The 16,518-nt window shown below is 39.7% G+C and overlaps 1 protein-coding gene across 1 annotated transcript in view; it reads right to left on the bottom strand.

The window, feature by feature from the left end:
• Window positions 1-16,518, bottom strand: part of TAFA4 (TAFA chemokine like family member 4) — a 186,997-nt gene that overhangs the window by 15,318 nt on the left and 155,161 nt on the right. The window contains exon 4 of the mRNA XM_004483326.3: window positions 5,341-5,496. Coding sequence (XP_004483383.1) covers window positions 5,341-5,496 — 156 coding nt within the window. The remainder of the gene's footprint in view (window positions 1-5,340; window positions 5,497-16,518) is intronic.

The following is a 16,518-nucleotide window of genomic DNA, read 5'->3' on the forward strand; positions in this document are numbered from 1 at the left end:
TGTTCTCTTTAAACTAACCAATCCTTGACTCCCACCAGAAACCTACCACCCCCAGCCCAGTACCACAATAAGGGTACAAGCCCACAGGTCCCTCCTGCTTGAGTCACCCAATCTGACCATGCTTCCCACTGACCCCTCATGGCACCCCTCTTTCTCTCCGAAAACTCTGAGTATTTTCTCATGCATTATGGACTGTTTCCTATAGTGTCACACCTGACCTCCACCAGGACCCAAATTTAAAATCCAATTTAAATAAAAAAACAGAACCGTTAAAAGAGACCATGTTAGAGCTATATGTACTAATACATAAAGATCTCCACAACCTAATATACATAGGAATAAAACAAGCTTCATTAAGAAATTTTAAGCACTGAATTGTGAAGACCTTCTTTTGAGTGAAGTAAGCCAGTCCAGTCACTAAAGGACACATATTGCATCTCACTGACATAAACGAAGGATATTGAGCAGACACACAGAGGTAGAGTCTAGAAGACAGGTTACTGGGAGATAGAAAGAGCTGATGCTCTCTGGGTAGAAACCATGATTAGGTGGATGGGGGAGGTTTGGCAGCAGACAGAGGTGATGGTGTGCGGTGATGTGAATGGGGTCAATGATGCTGGAGTGTGAGTGTGATGGGGTTGGGGGTGTTGGGCTATCTACAGAGCTGTGGGGAGGCAGGGCTAAAGGAAGGAACAGGTGAATTCTGGGGAGGTTGAAGACTGGTTGAGAATACATTTGTGGGAGTGTTCTTTCAGCAACTATGGTAAGGGGAGGGTCCCTGATACAGGATGTTGGTGGGGGGCAGATATATAGGGAAGGGTACACCTGGGCCATGCCTCCATGGAATATGATATGTTCATGTGGTCATTGGGTGTTATCCCAGTGATAGAGACCCACACAATAACCACTAATATAATGCCCATCCTAGGGAGACCTGCTACATTCTCTAGTAGTGTAGCAAGAATCTCTAGAGTACGTAGGCAGCACCTAATAAAAGAAAACAGACCAATACACCAAGCCCTCGTTATTAATGCTTGCACTTATGAACCTTATTCTTGGGAAATTGAAACTTAGCCTAATAACATCTATTGCCTAAGAGTTATCACCTAAATTCCTTCTTGTTACTCAAATGGGCCCTCTAAGCCAAACTCGGGAAATAAATTCTATACCTTCCCCCCAGCGTGCAACATGACTCCCAGGGATGAACTTCCCTGGCACCGAGGGATTATTAGCAAGTGCCAACCAGCAATGCATCTGAAAAACAAACCCTAACCAAAAGGGGAGGAAATTAAATACAAGATAGTTTTTATGGCTTAGAGATTTCAAAGTGAGTTGGGAGGTCATTTCAGAGGTTACCCTTATGCACATCTCAGGCGGATATCACTAACTGCCACAGTAAGCAAAGCCTCAAACAGGAGTGCTCTTGAGGGGTTCTAGAAACATCTGGACACTATATGCAAGGAACACAGCCTCATAAAATCAGCACCCCTTTGGTGGGCCTTTCCTTGGATTATATTACAACCTATTTCCCCACTGTAGCTGTTAGACTCATTTATAATTTCCCTACACATAATTCTTCTACCCCTTTTATTTGAACCTACAATTAGCACAATACCCCTTAAATATATGTCTCAGAGACTTAAAACTTTGGTCTGTTCATATGCCAGATGAGCCCTGAATCTCAGAGTTGCAGCCAATACCTACTCTCCAGGTCATGAGACTCACCCAGGACAGCTAACAAGATGATGATGGACATCCCCTTTAGCAGTTTGATATAATTGATGAATTCCAAAAAGAAATATTGGATTATGCCTATAATCTGATCTGTACCTGGGCATGATTATCATTAGGGTGTTTAGTCCCCATCCAGTCCCCACGTCTTGGTGGGTGAGGACTCACAGATAAAAGGCATGGCAAAGAACAGAGTTGAGGGTTTCTGATGTTGAAGCTTTGATGTTGGAGTTTGATGCTGAAGACTTAAGCTGGAGCTCCGGGAAGTAAGCTCGCAGAGGAAAGAGAAGCCAGCCCCAGGAAGGAAGGAACCTTGAACCCAGAGAAAAGTAAGCCCCAGGAATGTAGGAACCCAGGAAGCCTGAACCCTCGCAGACATTGGCAGGCATCTTGCTCCAAATAGACTTTGGTGAGGGAAGTAATTTATGCTTTATGGCCTGGTATCTGTAAGCTCCTACCCCAAATAAATACCCTGTAAAACACCCAGCAGATTTCTGATATTTTGCATCAGCACCCTTTGGCTGACTAATACAACCCCCATCCCAAAAACAGAGAGTATCGACAACTGCAAGCGAAACAGTTCCTTCCATGTGAACCATAAGATCTAAGACCCTGTCAATCTGAAGCAGAGCAGGCATCACCCTTTCAAAATCCTCAAGATTAAAGAATGAACAAACATAAGGGGGGAATGCAACAAAGGACCAAAGTAGACTTAACATTATTATAGTAATGGAAGAACTTGTAACACTGATAAAAAAACAGTGATTACCAGAGGTTCTGAGGGAAGGGTGAAGACAGAAGAGTGGAACATAGGGTATTGTTCTGCATGATACTGCAATGACAGACACAAGTCATTATATAATTTGTCAAAATCTACAAAATTGTACAGTGCAAAGTATAAACCATAATGTAAACTACATACAATAATTAGTAGCAATGCTTCACTATTTGTTCATCAGTTGTAACATATGTACCACACTCATGTAAGATGTTATTAAATAAGGGTAAATGTGAGAGGGCAAAGGGGTGAGGTTTATGGGAATCGCCTGTATTTTTTTATGTAACTCTTCTGTAATCTAAAACTTCTTTTAAAATAAAGGTCTTTTTAAAAAAGTTTTTAAAAAGAATTCGTTATGAAAAAAAAATGGAAATATCCAAGTGATAATATTTGCATAAAAAACCCATTCATATCTGAATTCTAACAGATTTTCTACAGTCCCAACTCTAATGCTAGGCTGGTAGCCAAAGGGGATTTTGCCCATATATAAAATTTAAAGCATTCCAGTTTAGGTAAAGGTATTATTTTCTTAATTAGGATAAAGATGCTAATAGTAATCACGACCTTATCACTATCTTCCAAGTACCAATTCAAGTGCTTTCAGCATTACAAAAATTGTTTATAATTAAGACTTTTTATATTCAAAGATTCTAGCTAGACAGTGTATAAAGAAATAGTTTATATTTCATAAGTTCCTTTAGAAGTTTAAAACCTATGGAGACAAACACATACATCTGTTATCTTTAAAGAACAAAGTGTGATTAGTGAAAATGAATCAATTCTCCATTGTGCTAAAATTCATTCTTGCACCTTCTTTCCCCAGATATCTGAGCATCCACCATGGATGAGCCTATGGGGGGAGAGATTTGAATAAGACAGACCCTCATGCTGCTTACTGTCAAGCCAGGAAGGCACACATTCAATAAGTTTTAAAAACAAAATGGGATGGATGCCATGAATTAGCAGTATAGGAGATATAAAAATATACAAGAGATTTGAAAGGAGGATAGGAATTAACTAGACACGAGTGTTAAGGGAAGTAATTGGGCAATGACTCGGGCAGAGGAGATGTGTATAGCCCAAAGATGAAGGGATGGAAAGTTGCCAGTTGAGTTGGGTATAGTAGTTGGAGGGGAGAAAAAAGCTATAGCTAGATCACGCAGGGCTTTGTAAGCAATGGAAAGGAACTGGGGATTTATCTTAAAGCCAGTGGAAAGTCACTGCAGAGTGATTCTAAGTATGGGAGTGACAAAGACATAAGCACCTGTTTTTGTTGGAGGCTCATTCTGGCTACAGGGTGGAGAATAAATACCCAGAGTAACAGGCTCAGCAATATATGATTTTGGCCTCTAATCTATGGAGACAGCAATGGGGATTAAGAAAAGTACACTGATTTGAAAGGGAGGGAAGAGTCAGAATGGGCAAGATGCAGACTCAACTGATGGAGAAGATATATATACTGAACTGTCCCAACTGGTTTTGAGAACTTAGCAAATTTCCCTTCAATGCCATTTTTTAAAATGTTAAAGGATTTCAGGTTTGTTTGTTTTTCACAAGTCCATAATCCTTTATCTACAATCCCCAAATCCAGAAAGTTTTGAAAATGGAGAAGTTTGTTGTAAGATGGCAGCAAAGCTCAACTTGTATTAACCTGAGGTTCTTCACCTTCCTTATCCTACCCATCATGAACCATCATGTATTTCACTGCAGAAATAGTAACATCTGGGATTATGAGGCCCTGTTAGAGATCATTTAGGCTTATTATGTAGCAGATGGTATATGTGCTAGCTTATCTTTCTAAAATCTGAACAAAATTTGAATTTGGTGACCCATTTGGTCCCCAAGGTTTCTGATAGAGAGTTGTGGACTGAAATTTCTCCGCTTTCACTTTCCTGGTTTAAAGGTGGCTGCCATGGTGCCGAGCCATACCAACAGTGGTCACACAGCCCATCAATGTGTGTGTGTCTGGTTGGGGAGGTGGATGCAAGTAAATCAGCTATTATTGGTAAACGTTCAATAAGATCAGGAGTTAAGAGTACATACATTTGTATTTTAACCACTGACCTTTAGACATGCATTAGATAAGACTAGAAATGTACATTTCCAGAGTAGTTTCTTCCACATACAGAGCTACCCCCATGTATCTCTTCCCTTAGGAAACAATACTTGTTCCTAACAAGGCGTTACTGGAAGAAGCCAGGGGCATCACAAGGAATTATTTCCAGGCCTCTTCTTATAACTATTCATTCTTGGGGGGTGGGGGGGGTTGTTTTGTATTTTTAACCATTGGCTCAATACTCTGCTAGGGGGTTTGTAGACTACAAATAAAGGATACTTGATCCCAAACTATTCTCAGGAAGTAGCTCCACAGAGGATGTTCTATAAATAGGTGTTAAAATAATAAACTAGACATGAAATAAAGTACACAATAATCTAAGCATTAAGCATGAGATGAGAAAACAAGGTGCTTTTATTTTTTTAGTACAAAGTGACTTTTATTTTTTTAGTACAAAGGGGGAGAAAAGAGTGTCTGGGGGAAGCAACTGCTCTGTCAGGTGGGATTTAGAGAGAGGTGGGCAAAGAGGAGTTAAGTACGTCTTGCTGCCTGTCCTGTACTGTAACTCTGCACTGGCACCTCTTGAGAAACATCCTTAAATAATTACCTTATGCATCAAGAAAAGGTTGGAGTTGTATTGAGGTTCACTTTTGGAATGGTACCGAACCAGAAACAATCTTGTTTTCTTTGGGTTGCAGAGACAGTAAAGCAGGAAGGTTCTTGGTAGCCTGAGGTCCCTTTGAAATTGTGGATAAAAAGACCAGAAAGGTCTTACCTTCAACACAGGAAGGCTGCGCCCGAGTTGTGCCAGCAACCTGTCCCGGGAAGCAAGAGCACTTGACCGTTTGTGACCGCTCTTCGATGCGGTTCTTATTGCAGCACCTGTGCACGGCGACGACCTCACAGGTCCCCTGCTTGATTTGGTGGTGGCCTGGGAAGGAACGAGGGAGAAAAACAGACCTGGTGCTGTGAGGGGGAAAGGAAACTACCAAGAACATGAACCATGCTATTCTTACACTTTTTTCTCCAGCTCCCTGTGCCGTATTCATGCAGCTTAGTAACTATTTACTTTGATATAATTTCAAATTTATACAAAATGGGCAAGAATAGTGCAAGCAGTTCTTATAAAACAGACATAGACAGAATTGTGGCCCCCAGGATCTTCGGTTCCTTGGTGTCACATCCATGAGCATGTTACTGTACACAGCAAAAGAGATTATGCAGATGTAATTAAGATGACTAATCGGTTGATTTTAAAATCGGGAAGTTACCCTGGGTTATCCAGATGGTCCAAAGTAATCACATGTGCCCTTAAAAGCAGAAAGATGAGGCAGAAGAGGAAACCCAGAGAGCCTGGAAGCACGAGGAAGATTCGATGCAGCAGTCCACTGGCTAAGCATGAACGGGGCCCATGTCAAGAAAATACAGGCCCCAGCCCTATAACCACAGGGAAGTGACTTCTGCCCACAACCTAAATAAGTCTGGAAGCAATGCACCCCCAGCACCCGCGGAAAGGAACACAACCCTGCCAACAACTTGGTTTTCAGCTCCATGGTGAGACGTTGATTGGAGAAACCAGACATGCAATGCCAGGCTTTTGACCTACAGAACTGTGAGATGATAGCCTTGTGTTGTTCAGAGCCACTAAATTTGTGATATTTTGTTACAGCTGCAATAGAAAACTAATACTGAAAACTTTCACTCAGATTCGCTAAACAAATTGTAAATAAATTGTTAACCTTTGACTCCATCTACTTTCTCATTCACTCTCAGGTATTTTTTCTGACCCATTTGAGAGTACTACAAACATGATCTTTACCTCTAAACACTTCAGTGTGTATTTTGTAAAAACAAAGGCATTCTCTTAAGTAATGATCAAAATCAGAATATTTGACATTGATATAATGCAATTATCTAATCCACAGACTATTAACAAATTTTGCCAGTTATCCCAATAATGCCCTTTATAGCTATTTTCCCCCTGTTCAAGATCCAATCCAGGAGCATGTACTGTATTTACTTGTCAGGTTTCTTTAGCCTCCTTTAATTAGAAACTATCCTTCAGCCTATATTTTACTTGACCTTGATATTTTTAAAGAGTACATCCTTACTTTGTAGAATGTCCCTCAATTTGTTTTTGTCTGATGTTTCATCACGATTAAATTTAGATAATACAGTTTTAGCAGAACACTCCAAGTGATTCTGCATTCTTTTCAGAATAAGGAGGCGCAGGATGTCCTTTTTTCCCATTATTGGTTCCATCACCTTTAATCACCTGGTAGTGTCTGCCAGGTTTCTCCATTGCAAAGGTACTGTTTTCCCTTTGTACTTTTTAATCAATTTTATTGATATGTTTTAATAAAGCATACAATTTCTCCAAGGTATACAATCAGTGGTATTTGCTATAATCACAGTTATGCATTCATCACTTCAATCATCATTAGAACATTTTCATTATTTCAATATTAATAACAACAAATAAAAAACAAGACAAAGAAACAAACAAGAAAATTCCTCACCTCTCAATCTCTCTGCTTTCCTCCCCCCCCCCCCCCCCCCCCCACTGTACACAGCTGCTGCTTCTGGCTATGCTATCCAAAGTACATAATCAATGACTTTCAGTATAATCACAATAGGTATAATAGGTATTTGGAGGGGAGATGTTTGAGACCATACAAATATGTGTTCTTCATCAAACATTTATCTACTAGTTTTAACATTCATTGATGATTCCAACCTGAATAAATTATTAATATGATGGTTACAAAAATGTTTCTATTTTGATGTTCAGATCATCCCAGATCTGGCTAGTAGGAGAACTTTCACACTAGCAGCAATATCATTTTGCATGTCCCCATTATTCCTTGAGAACATCCTGGTTTCTGACTCAAAAGATGTTCCAGGTTTACCTTGAATTTTCCCTGCCCCCATCATTTCTTCAAGGAGTCCTGATAGTTTTTGAGGGTATGGGATTTAGAAACCAAGATCTTAGCACTTAGGTGTACTCATTGCTCCTAGGGTGTGCTTTCTGGTCCTTTCAGAGGCTATAGCTAGGAATAGGAAGTGCATGTCGTAACATCATGAGTTCTCATGGATAGTTACAATTCCAATCTAGCGCTGCCAGGTTCTTTTTACTCTTGCCACAGATCTATATTTATATCTCCCTTTTCCAAGAGTGAGAAACCTGGCTCCCATAATCCTACAATAAACAGAAACTAGTTTCAGTATTACACGTGCACTTACGTTTCAATTTACCCATTAGGAATCTTTTATTATAACAATAGAAACCAGTCTGAGCTAACTTAATCAAGGATAATTTATTGGAAGATTTTCAGGTATTTGAAGAACTAAGAAAAACTTAGTTTAATGATAAGTGGAACTAGTCTCATGACTGGACCTGAGAGAGTAATTCCACTTTTTGACTGCCATTCTGCTTAAGGCGTCAGTTCTAGGAAGGGAGCCTTTAGCTCCTAGGTCACATGTCAACAATAGTAGCAGCCTCTAAGACGGTAACCCATCATCCCTGCCTCCTCATGTTCACACACCTTTTTGCAGTTCCTTCCTAAATAGAAACAGAGTAAGTCTATGTGACCAGCAACATATGGCAGAAGCGAGAGTAAGTCACTTCTGAGATAAGGTGGCTTCTATCTTGGGTGCCACCCTCTCTCCCCTCATTGGGTCACTCACTCCAGGGAAAGCATCTTGAGCAGCCCTCGGGGGAGGAACATGAAAGGAACTGAAGTCTCATGCAGCAGCCACGTGAGTGAGCTTGCAAGCAGATTGCTGTGGATCCCTTTCCCACACTGAACCAGAGCTGGTCAGTGTGGCAACAGCACATAGTGGCAGAAGTGATGTCACTTCCACAATTAGGTGATAAAAGACAGTGGCATCTGCTCCTGCTTACTCACTTTCCCCTCTCTTGAATCACTCACTCTAAGAGAAACCAGGTTTTTGAGCAGCCCTATGGAGACACCCATGTAGCAAGGAACTGAAGTCTACTGCCAAGAATCACATGAGTGAATGTGGACACAGCTCCTCTAGCTCCTCTAGCTCCTCCAGCTCTTCCAGCCCCAGTCAGGCCTTCAGGGACTGCGCTCCCAGCCAACACCTTACCTGCAATCTCATGAGAGACTCTGAACCAAAACCATTCATCCAAGCCACTCCCAGATTCCTGACCATCAGGAATTGTGAAAGATAATATATGTTTCTTGTTTTAAGCATCTAGGTTTTGGGGCAATTTGTTACACAGTAATGATAACTAATACACCAACTCTTACTATACTAGGCCAAAGACACTTACTTTGAGCTGATAGAATTAATGTAAACAAGACTACAGAGGAATTGTTTAGAAATCATTAATGAAAGATAACCTTCTTCAGTACCCTGGAGCACCCTCTTGATTTTCAGATACATCCATTTACATATAAATTGTTATGTGAGTTGTTCTAAGCAAATCTCATCTACTCATTAAAATAGTTTTCTCCAAGGAGTCCTGCTAAATGCTCTGCCTGGTATCTGTTGCTGCATGTGCTTCAAAATAAAACTAGTTAAAAAATATTCTACAATTCAGATGTTTTATCCATGAAGACGGGACTTCCATGAAATACCCCCTATATTATATGGATTTTGTTTTTCTGGCTCTTCCTTGTCATACTATTTTAAATGTTGGTGGAAGCAAAACTCAATCACTGGAGAGAACAAATACTAGACTGGAGATAACAAATATTAAGACAATGCTTCATCTGTAAAACACACAAAGACAGAAATAGTGCCCAGAGAATCAAACTACTTCTATTGAGAATGTTTTCATTCTACTATTGAAGAAAGCATAAATATGAAAGTGATCAAAACTATAAATTAATTAAATGTTCACAACAAGAGTTTTGACTTTACATAGGTAGCTATATATAGTTGTTTCTAAAAAGCGGATTAAGATGAAGACCATATCTGTTAGAGTACATAATTCAATCTACTAAATTGGAGGTCCATCTTGAAAAATAAAGCTAAGTATATGCACATAATTAGGGACCCCAGCAATAAGTGAAACACTTCTCACATGGAAAAGAACTTCAGAGTTGAGACTTTCAAGGTGTGAAATGAAGTAGATAGGCTGAGTAATCTAGAACTGGGGCTGTTTCCTGGCCAAAAAGAAAATAAAGCACTATCCCCTTAGTACTGTCTGTTAATTCTGGTCAGTTGCTGGCCCATTTACCTTCTGGTTTTGTCTGGGTGGTTAGGTGAGTAGGTATTTATTTCTGTTTATGTAACCACAACTTACAGACTGCATATAAAATGCTGGACACTGTTCTCAGTGCTCTTTGGGGCATCTTTTACACCCGGGGAAACTAGAAACTGTAATTTGATTCCCTTCCAAACTTCTGAAATTACCATCAAGTTGCATATTTCCCTTTCAATAAATGAAGACTTAGGATATTGGCAGGACTGTAAGATGTAAGAGGCCTCGTTTCTCACCCACCAGCATAAATAATGTACGCTGTTAAACAGTATGATAATCCTTACAACAAAAATTGATTGCTTTGAGATTGCTTTAGAGGATGGATTAACTTTAAAGAGTAAATGAATATCACTTTCTCTTATTAAATATGTTTTTAGGAAAAGTTGCGAACAAGAGGAAAAATACTCATTTGTTCCAGTGCAGGCAGGGCCTTTCCATTGTAAAAGGGATAAAATACAAAATCAGATCTGCACTAGAAGTTCTTCAGCTGAAACTACTTGAAAGCTTACAGAGAGTAGGCATCAGATTAGAATGGTTTTCTATTATTTCCCTTGGATCCTTTCCCTTTTGTTCACATCCTTTCTCTCCTCCCCTTCCTGCTCAGCACAAGAAAATATGCCCTCAAAGGAAAGCCTCACACCCCAGTGATCTTCTTAGAAGGCATTCATTTGATTGGAGTATGGTTTTTCTTTATGGCATTCTCAGTCTTTCTCTGTGAGAAGAGAACAGAGGAAAGAGAAAGCTGAATACAAGATTTCAAGAAATGAAGGCAGAGAATGAGGCTGTGGCTAGACACTGCCTTTACCAGACATTTTCAGTATTCCCAGTGTAGTTTCCATATAATTCTCAACTTTCTTCCCCTATCCCTATCCCATTTAGCTTTTACTGAAAAAGATGTCACAGGATAGAAGCTACAGCTATGGTAATCATGAGCCCACTGCCCAGACCACCTTAGTAATTAAGTTGTAGAGGCAAAAGTATCCACTGAGCCCTTCTATGTGCCAGGCTGTCTGCTGGGTGTTGAGAACAGAGTGGAAAAGAAGAGAGGTATCCCCTCTAGTCTCAGCAGGTGGAGATACCAAACAGAAATACATGGCATTTCTCCTAAGGCGGAAGTGGACTTCTTACCTGCTGGCAACGTTGGCGAGAACAGGGACTTGAAGTCAGAAAAGCTGAACTGGAATGACAGCTTCCAGACTTGGGTAACTCATTTGAGTCCCTCGATCTCATATTTCTCATATATAAGTATTGTATTATTTACCTGGCATGATGGTGATGAGGTTTACATTAAAGTACTTAATGAATATAGGGAGATTCTTGCAACCTTGTAACATAGTAGATGCTGAATACATGGCTTGTATTGTTTACACAGTTATTCAATAAATAGTTAATGATTTACTCTGTGCTGGGCACATGAAAGTATGATACTGAACAAAACAGGTAAAAGTAAAAATCCTTTTCCTTGAGATTTGTTTTAGGGATGGAAGAGAAACAAAGCAGGGAACATGCCATTTAAGATAGGGAGGGCCTAACAAATTTGCATTTAAGTGAGAAATTAAATCAAGTGAGAGAACAAGCCAGGCAGCTATCAGAGGGAAGGAGGCCCATGTGACTGGAGTTGACTAAGAGAAAGGAAGATGCCAAGGGACCACAGAGAATGGGTAGACTACCTATCACTCTGGGGGTCACTGTGCGGAGTTGGGCTTTTACTCCAAGTGAAACGTGAAGCCACTGGAGAATTTAACCTTAAAATTACCTGTGCTCATTATAGTTCTGGGGGTTTTTAAAATATTAATATATATTTTAAAGTGTTATCTCCAGCATTTAGACACTGAGGTATCTGTTTCACAAGCTTTTTGCGATTTCGTTGAACTGAAGCATAATCTTAAAAGATCTACTGTGATCAGAATAAAGAGGGGCAAGGATGGAAGCAAGGACACCAGTTCCCATTACAACAATCCAGGCAGAGATGATGGTTGCATGGCCCAAGCAATGATAAATCTGTAAGGCAGAGGTAATAGGATCTGTTGATGAACTGAACCTAAGATGTTACAAAAAGAGTTAGGAGTCAAAGTTGATGCCAAAGTTTTGCCCTGAACAACTATAAGAGTGAGGTTGTCCTTAAGTAAAGTCAAATAAGCAGCTGGATATATGAGTCTGTAGTTCAAAAAAAAAAAGGTGGTTTTAAGATGGACATTTGTTCAATATTGGCACATGTGCATGATACTTTAAGTCATGGAACCAGATAAAATCTCCAAGGGGACAATTTTAAATAGAGGGTAAAGAAATTGATCACTGTAATATTAAAATATTAGAAGAGAAAGAGTGGCCTAAAAGAACCAAGAGCAAACGCGTGGTGTTCTAGAAGTCAAGTGTGGTGTTTTGAAGCTGTACGTACCCCAACAAAGCATGCTCTTAAATCTAATCCATTCCTGTGAGCATGAACCCATTTTAAGTGGGATCTTTTGATAAGGCCACTTCAGTTAAGGTGTGACCCACCTCATTCAGGATGGGTCTTCATCCTCTTCCTGGAGTCCTTTATAAATGGAATGAATACAGAAAGAGAGGGAGAGAGCTTGGAGAAAGGGAGGGTGAGAGAGAGAGAGAGAGAGAGAGAGAGAGAGAGAGAGCGTGTGAGCATGCTCCACACCAGAAGCTGAAAGCAACAAAACCTGGAAGAGCAGGGAGAGGCCAGCAGACGCTGCCATGTGCCCTGCCATGTGGCAGAGGAACCAAGGCTTGCCAGTGGCCAGTCATCAGGAAGAAAGCATCGCCTTGATAATGCCTTGATTTGGACATTTTCCTGGACTCTAACTGAAAGCAAATAAGTTCCCCTTGTTTAAGCCTGACCCATTTCATGGAATCTCCTTTAAGCAGCCCAGGAAACTAAGACACCAATGGACATGGTATTAAGGGAGGAGAGAGTAATCACCTTAGATGCTCCTACACAGCCAAGTAAGAAGAGGACCATGGGATGTCACAACACGAAGGACACTGGCAGCTTTAACAGGCAAAGTGTCAGAAGAGGAATGGTGGTAAATCTTGGTTGGAATGGGTTTGAGAGAGAGATGGAAAAGGGAAATTGGGGACAATAATTATAGCAACATTTGGAGAAACTGTGCTATAAAGAGGAGAGAAATGAGAATGTAACAGATCGGTTATACAGGTGTTAACAAATATTTTTTAAGATGCAAGAAATTACAGCATATTCGTATGCTGATAGGAAAAAAATCTTACAGAACAAGAAAAAATGCTGAAGACATGACTTTGAGTAGGTGGGAGAAATGGGAATCTGAGCGTAAGTAGAGAGGCAGGTTTTTTATGTGAGCATGGACAGTTTGTTAGAGCTCTTCCTCTTCCCAATTTTCGGTATATTCTCTTGCAAAGGATGATGCCTATGGGGATGTAGTTCCTCCTATGTATGTATTTATTAAACTCATCAGAATAGAAAAACATGCCTAATCATACATAAAACTAGTTCCCACTCACTCCACACAAGGCATTGCCCTGTGAAGTTTTTCAGTCTCTCAATGATTGTCTGAAACATCCCACAATGCAAATATTGCAAAACATGCAGAATTTCATAATGTCAATGAAAGTGATGTTGGAGAACTGCCTGAATACCACTTGAAGCCACTGATTGAGAATTGGCAGATTTAGGTCAACAATTGAAGAGGAGGAAGTCAATCAGAAAGGCTCTTCAGAAGAGAATGGTTTAAGTAAGAAAGAACTTAAAGAGAGGCTCTTCAGAAAATGGGTGAAGCTCTTAAGTGCTTTGTAGACATTTATGATTATGTGCTAAAGGCAATTTTTAAATGAGGATGCTATACCATGATTTTTTTTTTTCTGAAAAGCCATAGAAAAAGAAAGTCTAAGAATTATAATTCAAGTATATTTTACTTTTCCCCTCAGGACCTTCATGTGAGGTTTTCAACAAGTGGCTTTACTGATTTTTGCCTCAGTTTCTATATCTGCTAAATGAGGAAAAATAATCTACCTTCAGGAGGGCTGATGTGCAGAGTAAATGGTAATATAGGTAGTGTTGATAATGCTAACTGGCATGTAGTAAAGTGCTCAATAACAATCAGTAATAGAATAACCAATTATAATTATAATTATTATCATTATCATTATTATTATCTGTTTAAAGAACTACTAAGCCAGGGAGATCTGGAAATAAATGTAAAGAATTGGATAGTATCCCTCTCAGAATGAGGAAACAAACGTAAACGCCTAGGGGCAAATATTGACTTTACAGTGGACTGCTTACCTGCCTGGTATTTACTGAATTTGAGATTTCAGATGGTCAGCAATCGTTACTTTTTTCCCACCTGGTGCACGAATCCCATCTATTTTCCCACAAGTATTTATCCAATGCCTCTTCAAACCCTGAGCGCTCTAAATAGAAGTCAGTCTATGCCAAATTAAGAGCATCTCCAGTGAGATGAGTCACAACTCCTATATCCCTGTCGCATTTGACTGCACTGGGCTCTCCAGGTCTGTTTCTCTGGCTTCTGGTTTTATTATTGCCTCATATGTTTACAGGTCTCAAACTTAGCAGGGCCACTGCAGAACAAAAATTAAATGAAGTGCTTCCCAAGGCCGAGGTCAGAAGGCTTAGCACTTTGATCAAACCCTGAGCACCTTTTTTCAGAAGAGGGAATATAATTGAAGAGACATAGACGAGACTGCAAAACCCTCTCCATTGGGAGGTAAGCGCTGAAGCAGAGAATTGACATCACGCTTCACTGGCTCCTCCCCTCCCAGCCCCATCTTCCCTCCCTGTCCCAGGACTCCTGCAGAAGCAGTGGGAGAGCTAAGTAAATGGTTTATCAAAAGAAAAAGAAGACAGAAGACAAGTGAAATTGCTTCTGTTCAATTTCAAAGAACCTGCTACAAAGACTATACATATATTAAAGTTAAAGTCGAATGAGAAGTTAAAAGATAAAACTAAACAAAAAACTTGTTTTAGTTCTAAGCAAGTCTTTTTCAATATCTGCATTTGTGATTTCAACAACACTTCAAACACAGTTGGATAGGTTTCTTATTTGTTCTTGTACTAAATTTGTATGCAAAAGAAGTTCAATGGGCAAAAAAAAAAAAGCTATATACATATAATGTGGAAATTGGTGATACATTTCCATGTGTACATTTAAAATATAAAGGGTATGTATATGTATTTTAAACATTTCCCTTAGGAACATTTGTTCTATTATACTTCTAAGTAAAATAGAAAAGCAATAAACTGCATAATGGCTTTTTAAAATCATAACCTAAATATTTTAGGTTTTAATTAAAATCTCTCCAATAAATGTTATTTTTGCTGACACATTATTTATGCCATTAACTACCTAAGCCCATAGTTTAAAATATCGGAATGCTACCCTGACCTAGCACTACGGACCTCTTCTTAACAGCACTTAGCAGAGCCAGTTTTCAAAAGATTTTTTAATTGTTTATTCCAGTCAAAGGTGGCAGAATAGCCACTTATGTTGATTGCCTCTCCTTCCTAAGATTCGTACTCAAACTGGAGTAAAAGAATATAAAATATCTAAAATCAAAGTGCAAAGACCAAAAGTGGAGATATCAGCAGTTGAGAAATATGTAATTGTCTTTAGGAGGGCTGAAGGCATGTAGGAGTAACTCATGCAGGCAGGCAGAAGTGGCTCCTGAGGGAAAAAGGCTGATTCACTTCCAAAGACTAATAGCAAGAGGGGTCATTTGACCATAGGTATATTCTAAAAATAAAGTCCACTAGTCATCAAGCCCTGTCCATATTTGGAGATTCTACTCTTTCATAAGGAGGTACAACATTTGGGGAAAGTTTCCAACATGAAAGATACTAAAATAAACAAACAGAAAAATATATAACTAGGGGACAAAGAGTCAATGCAAGGAATAAAAGATCACCTAAGAGTACTAAGAGTAGTAGTATTTCTCTACTATCAATACAAAGAAAAAGGATTAAGCACTTATTATGAACCAGGTTTCTGTTACGCATATATAACAGATTTGCATATATAGTATAATCTCATAGTTAAAGAATGGATGAATATATATAACATCTCATTATCCTGACAGTAGATAAGGCAATGAGACAAATTTTCACAAGGTCATCCAAAGTAAATATGTCTCATCCAGGTAATAGGACTCTCAAAGTCAATGCTATTAACCTTTCCACTACAAGGATTTCCTGAGGTGCACCCTGTAAGATACACTCTGATTTAAAAAAATAAAATTTAAATAGCTTCTGGGAAGATGGCATTGGAGTAGGTTGGCAGGGCTCAACTCTCTTACAAAAACAATGGAGGAAGGGCAAAAAGCTGTCTGAGGGAACTACTTTGGGGATCTGCAGACTAAGAGAGGGCTGCACATCATCCCGGGGGTAAGAAGGACAGAGAGTTGAAGAGGCCAAAACAAAAACCATGAATTACTGGCCCTCCACCCCCTGGTGAATGGCACTCATCCTGAACCCTCAAGGCAAAGGGCCTCGATAAAATTCTTGGCTTACTGCAGGCAACTGAGGGGGGAAAGAATGCCTTCCTCCCTGGGAAGAAGGAAGGTATGGCGGAAGGCGGAGAATGGTTTCTCTTCAGTGAGTCTGGCCAGCAAAATGTCCTTTGAATCTCAAATCTAGCCAGCTCAGTAAGTGGAGACTGAGAAACCTCCATGGAAAAATTCGCCGAAGAGTGCATCTGCTTTCAGGCCTAGAAAATG

This window comes from Dasypus novemcinctus, chromosome 26, assembly GCF_030445035.2.
Source record: "Dasypus novemcinctus isolate mDasNov1 chromosome 26, mDasNov1.1.hap2, whole genome shotgun sequence".
NCBI classification, from domain to species: Eukaryota; Metazoa; Chordata; class Mammalia; order Cingulata; family Dasypodidae; genus Dasypus; species Dasypus novemcinctus.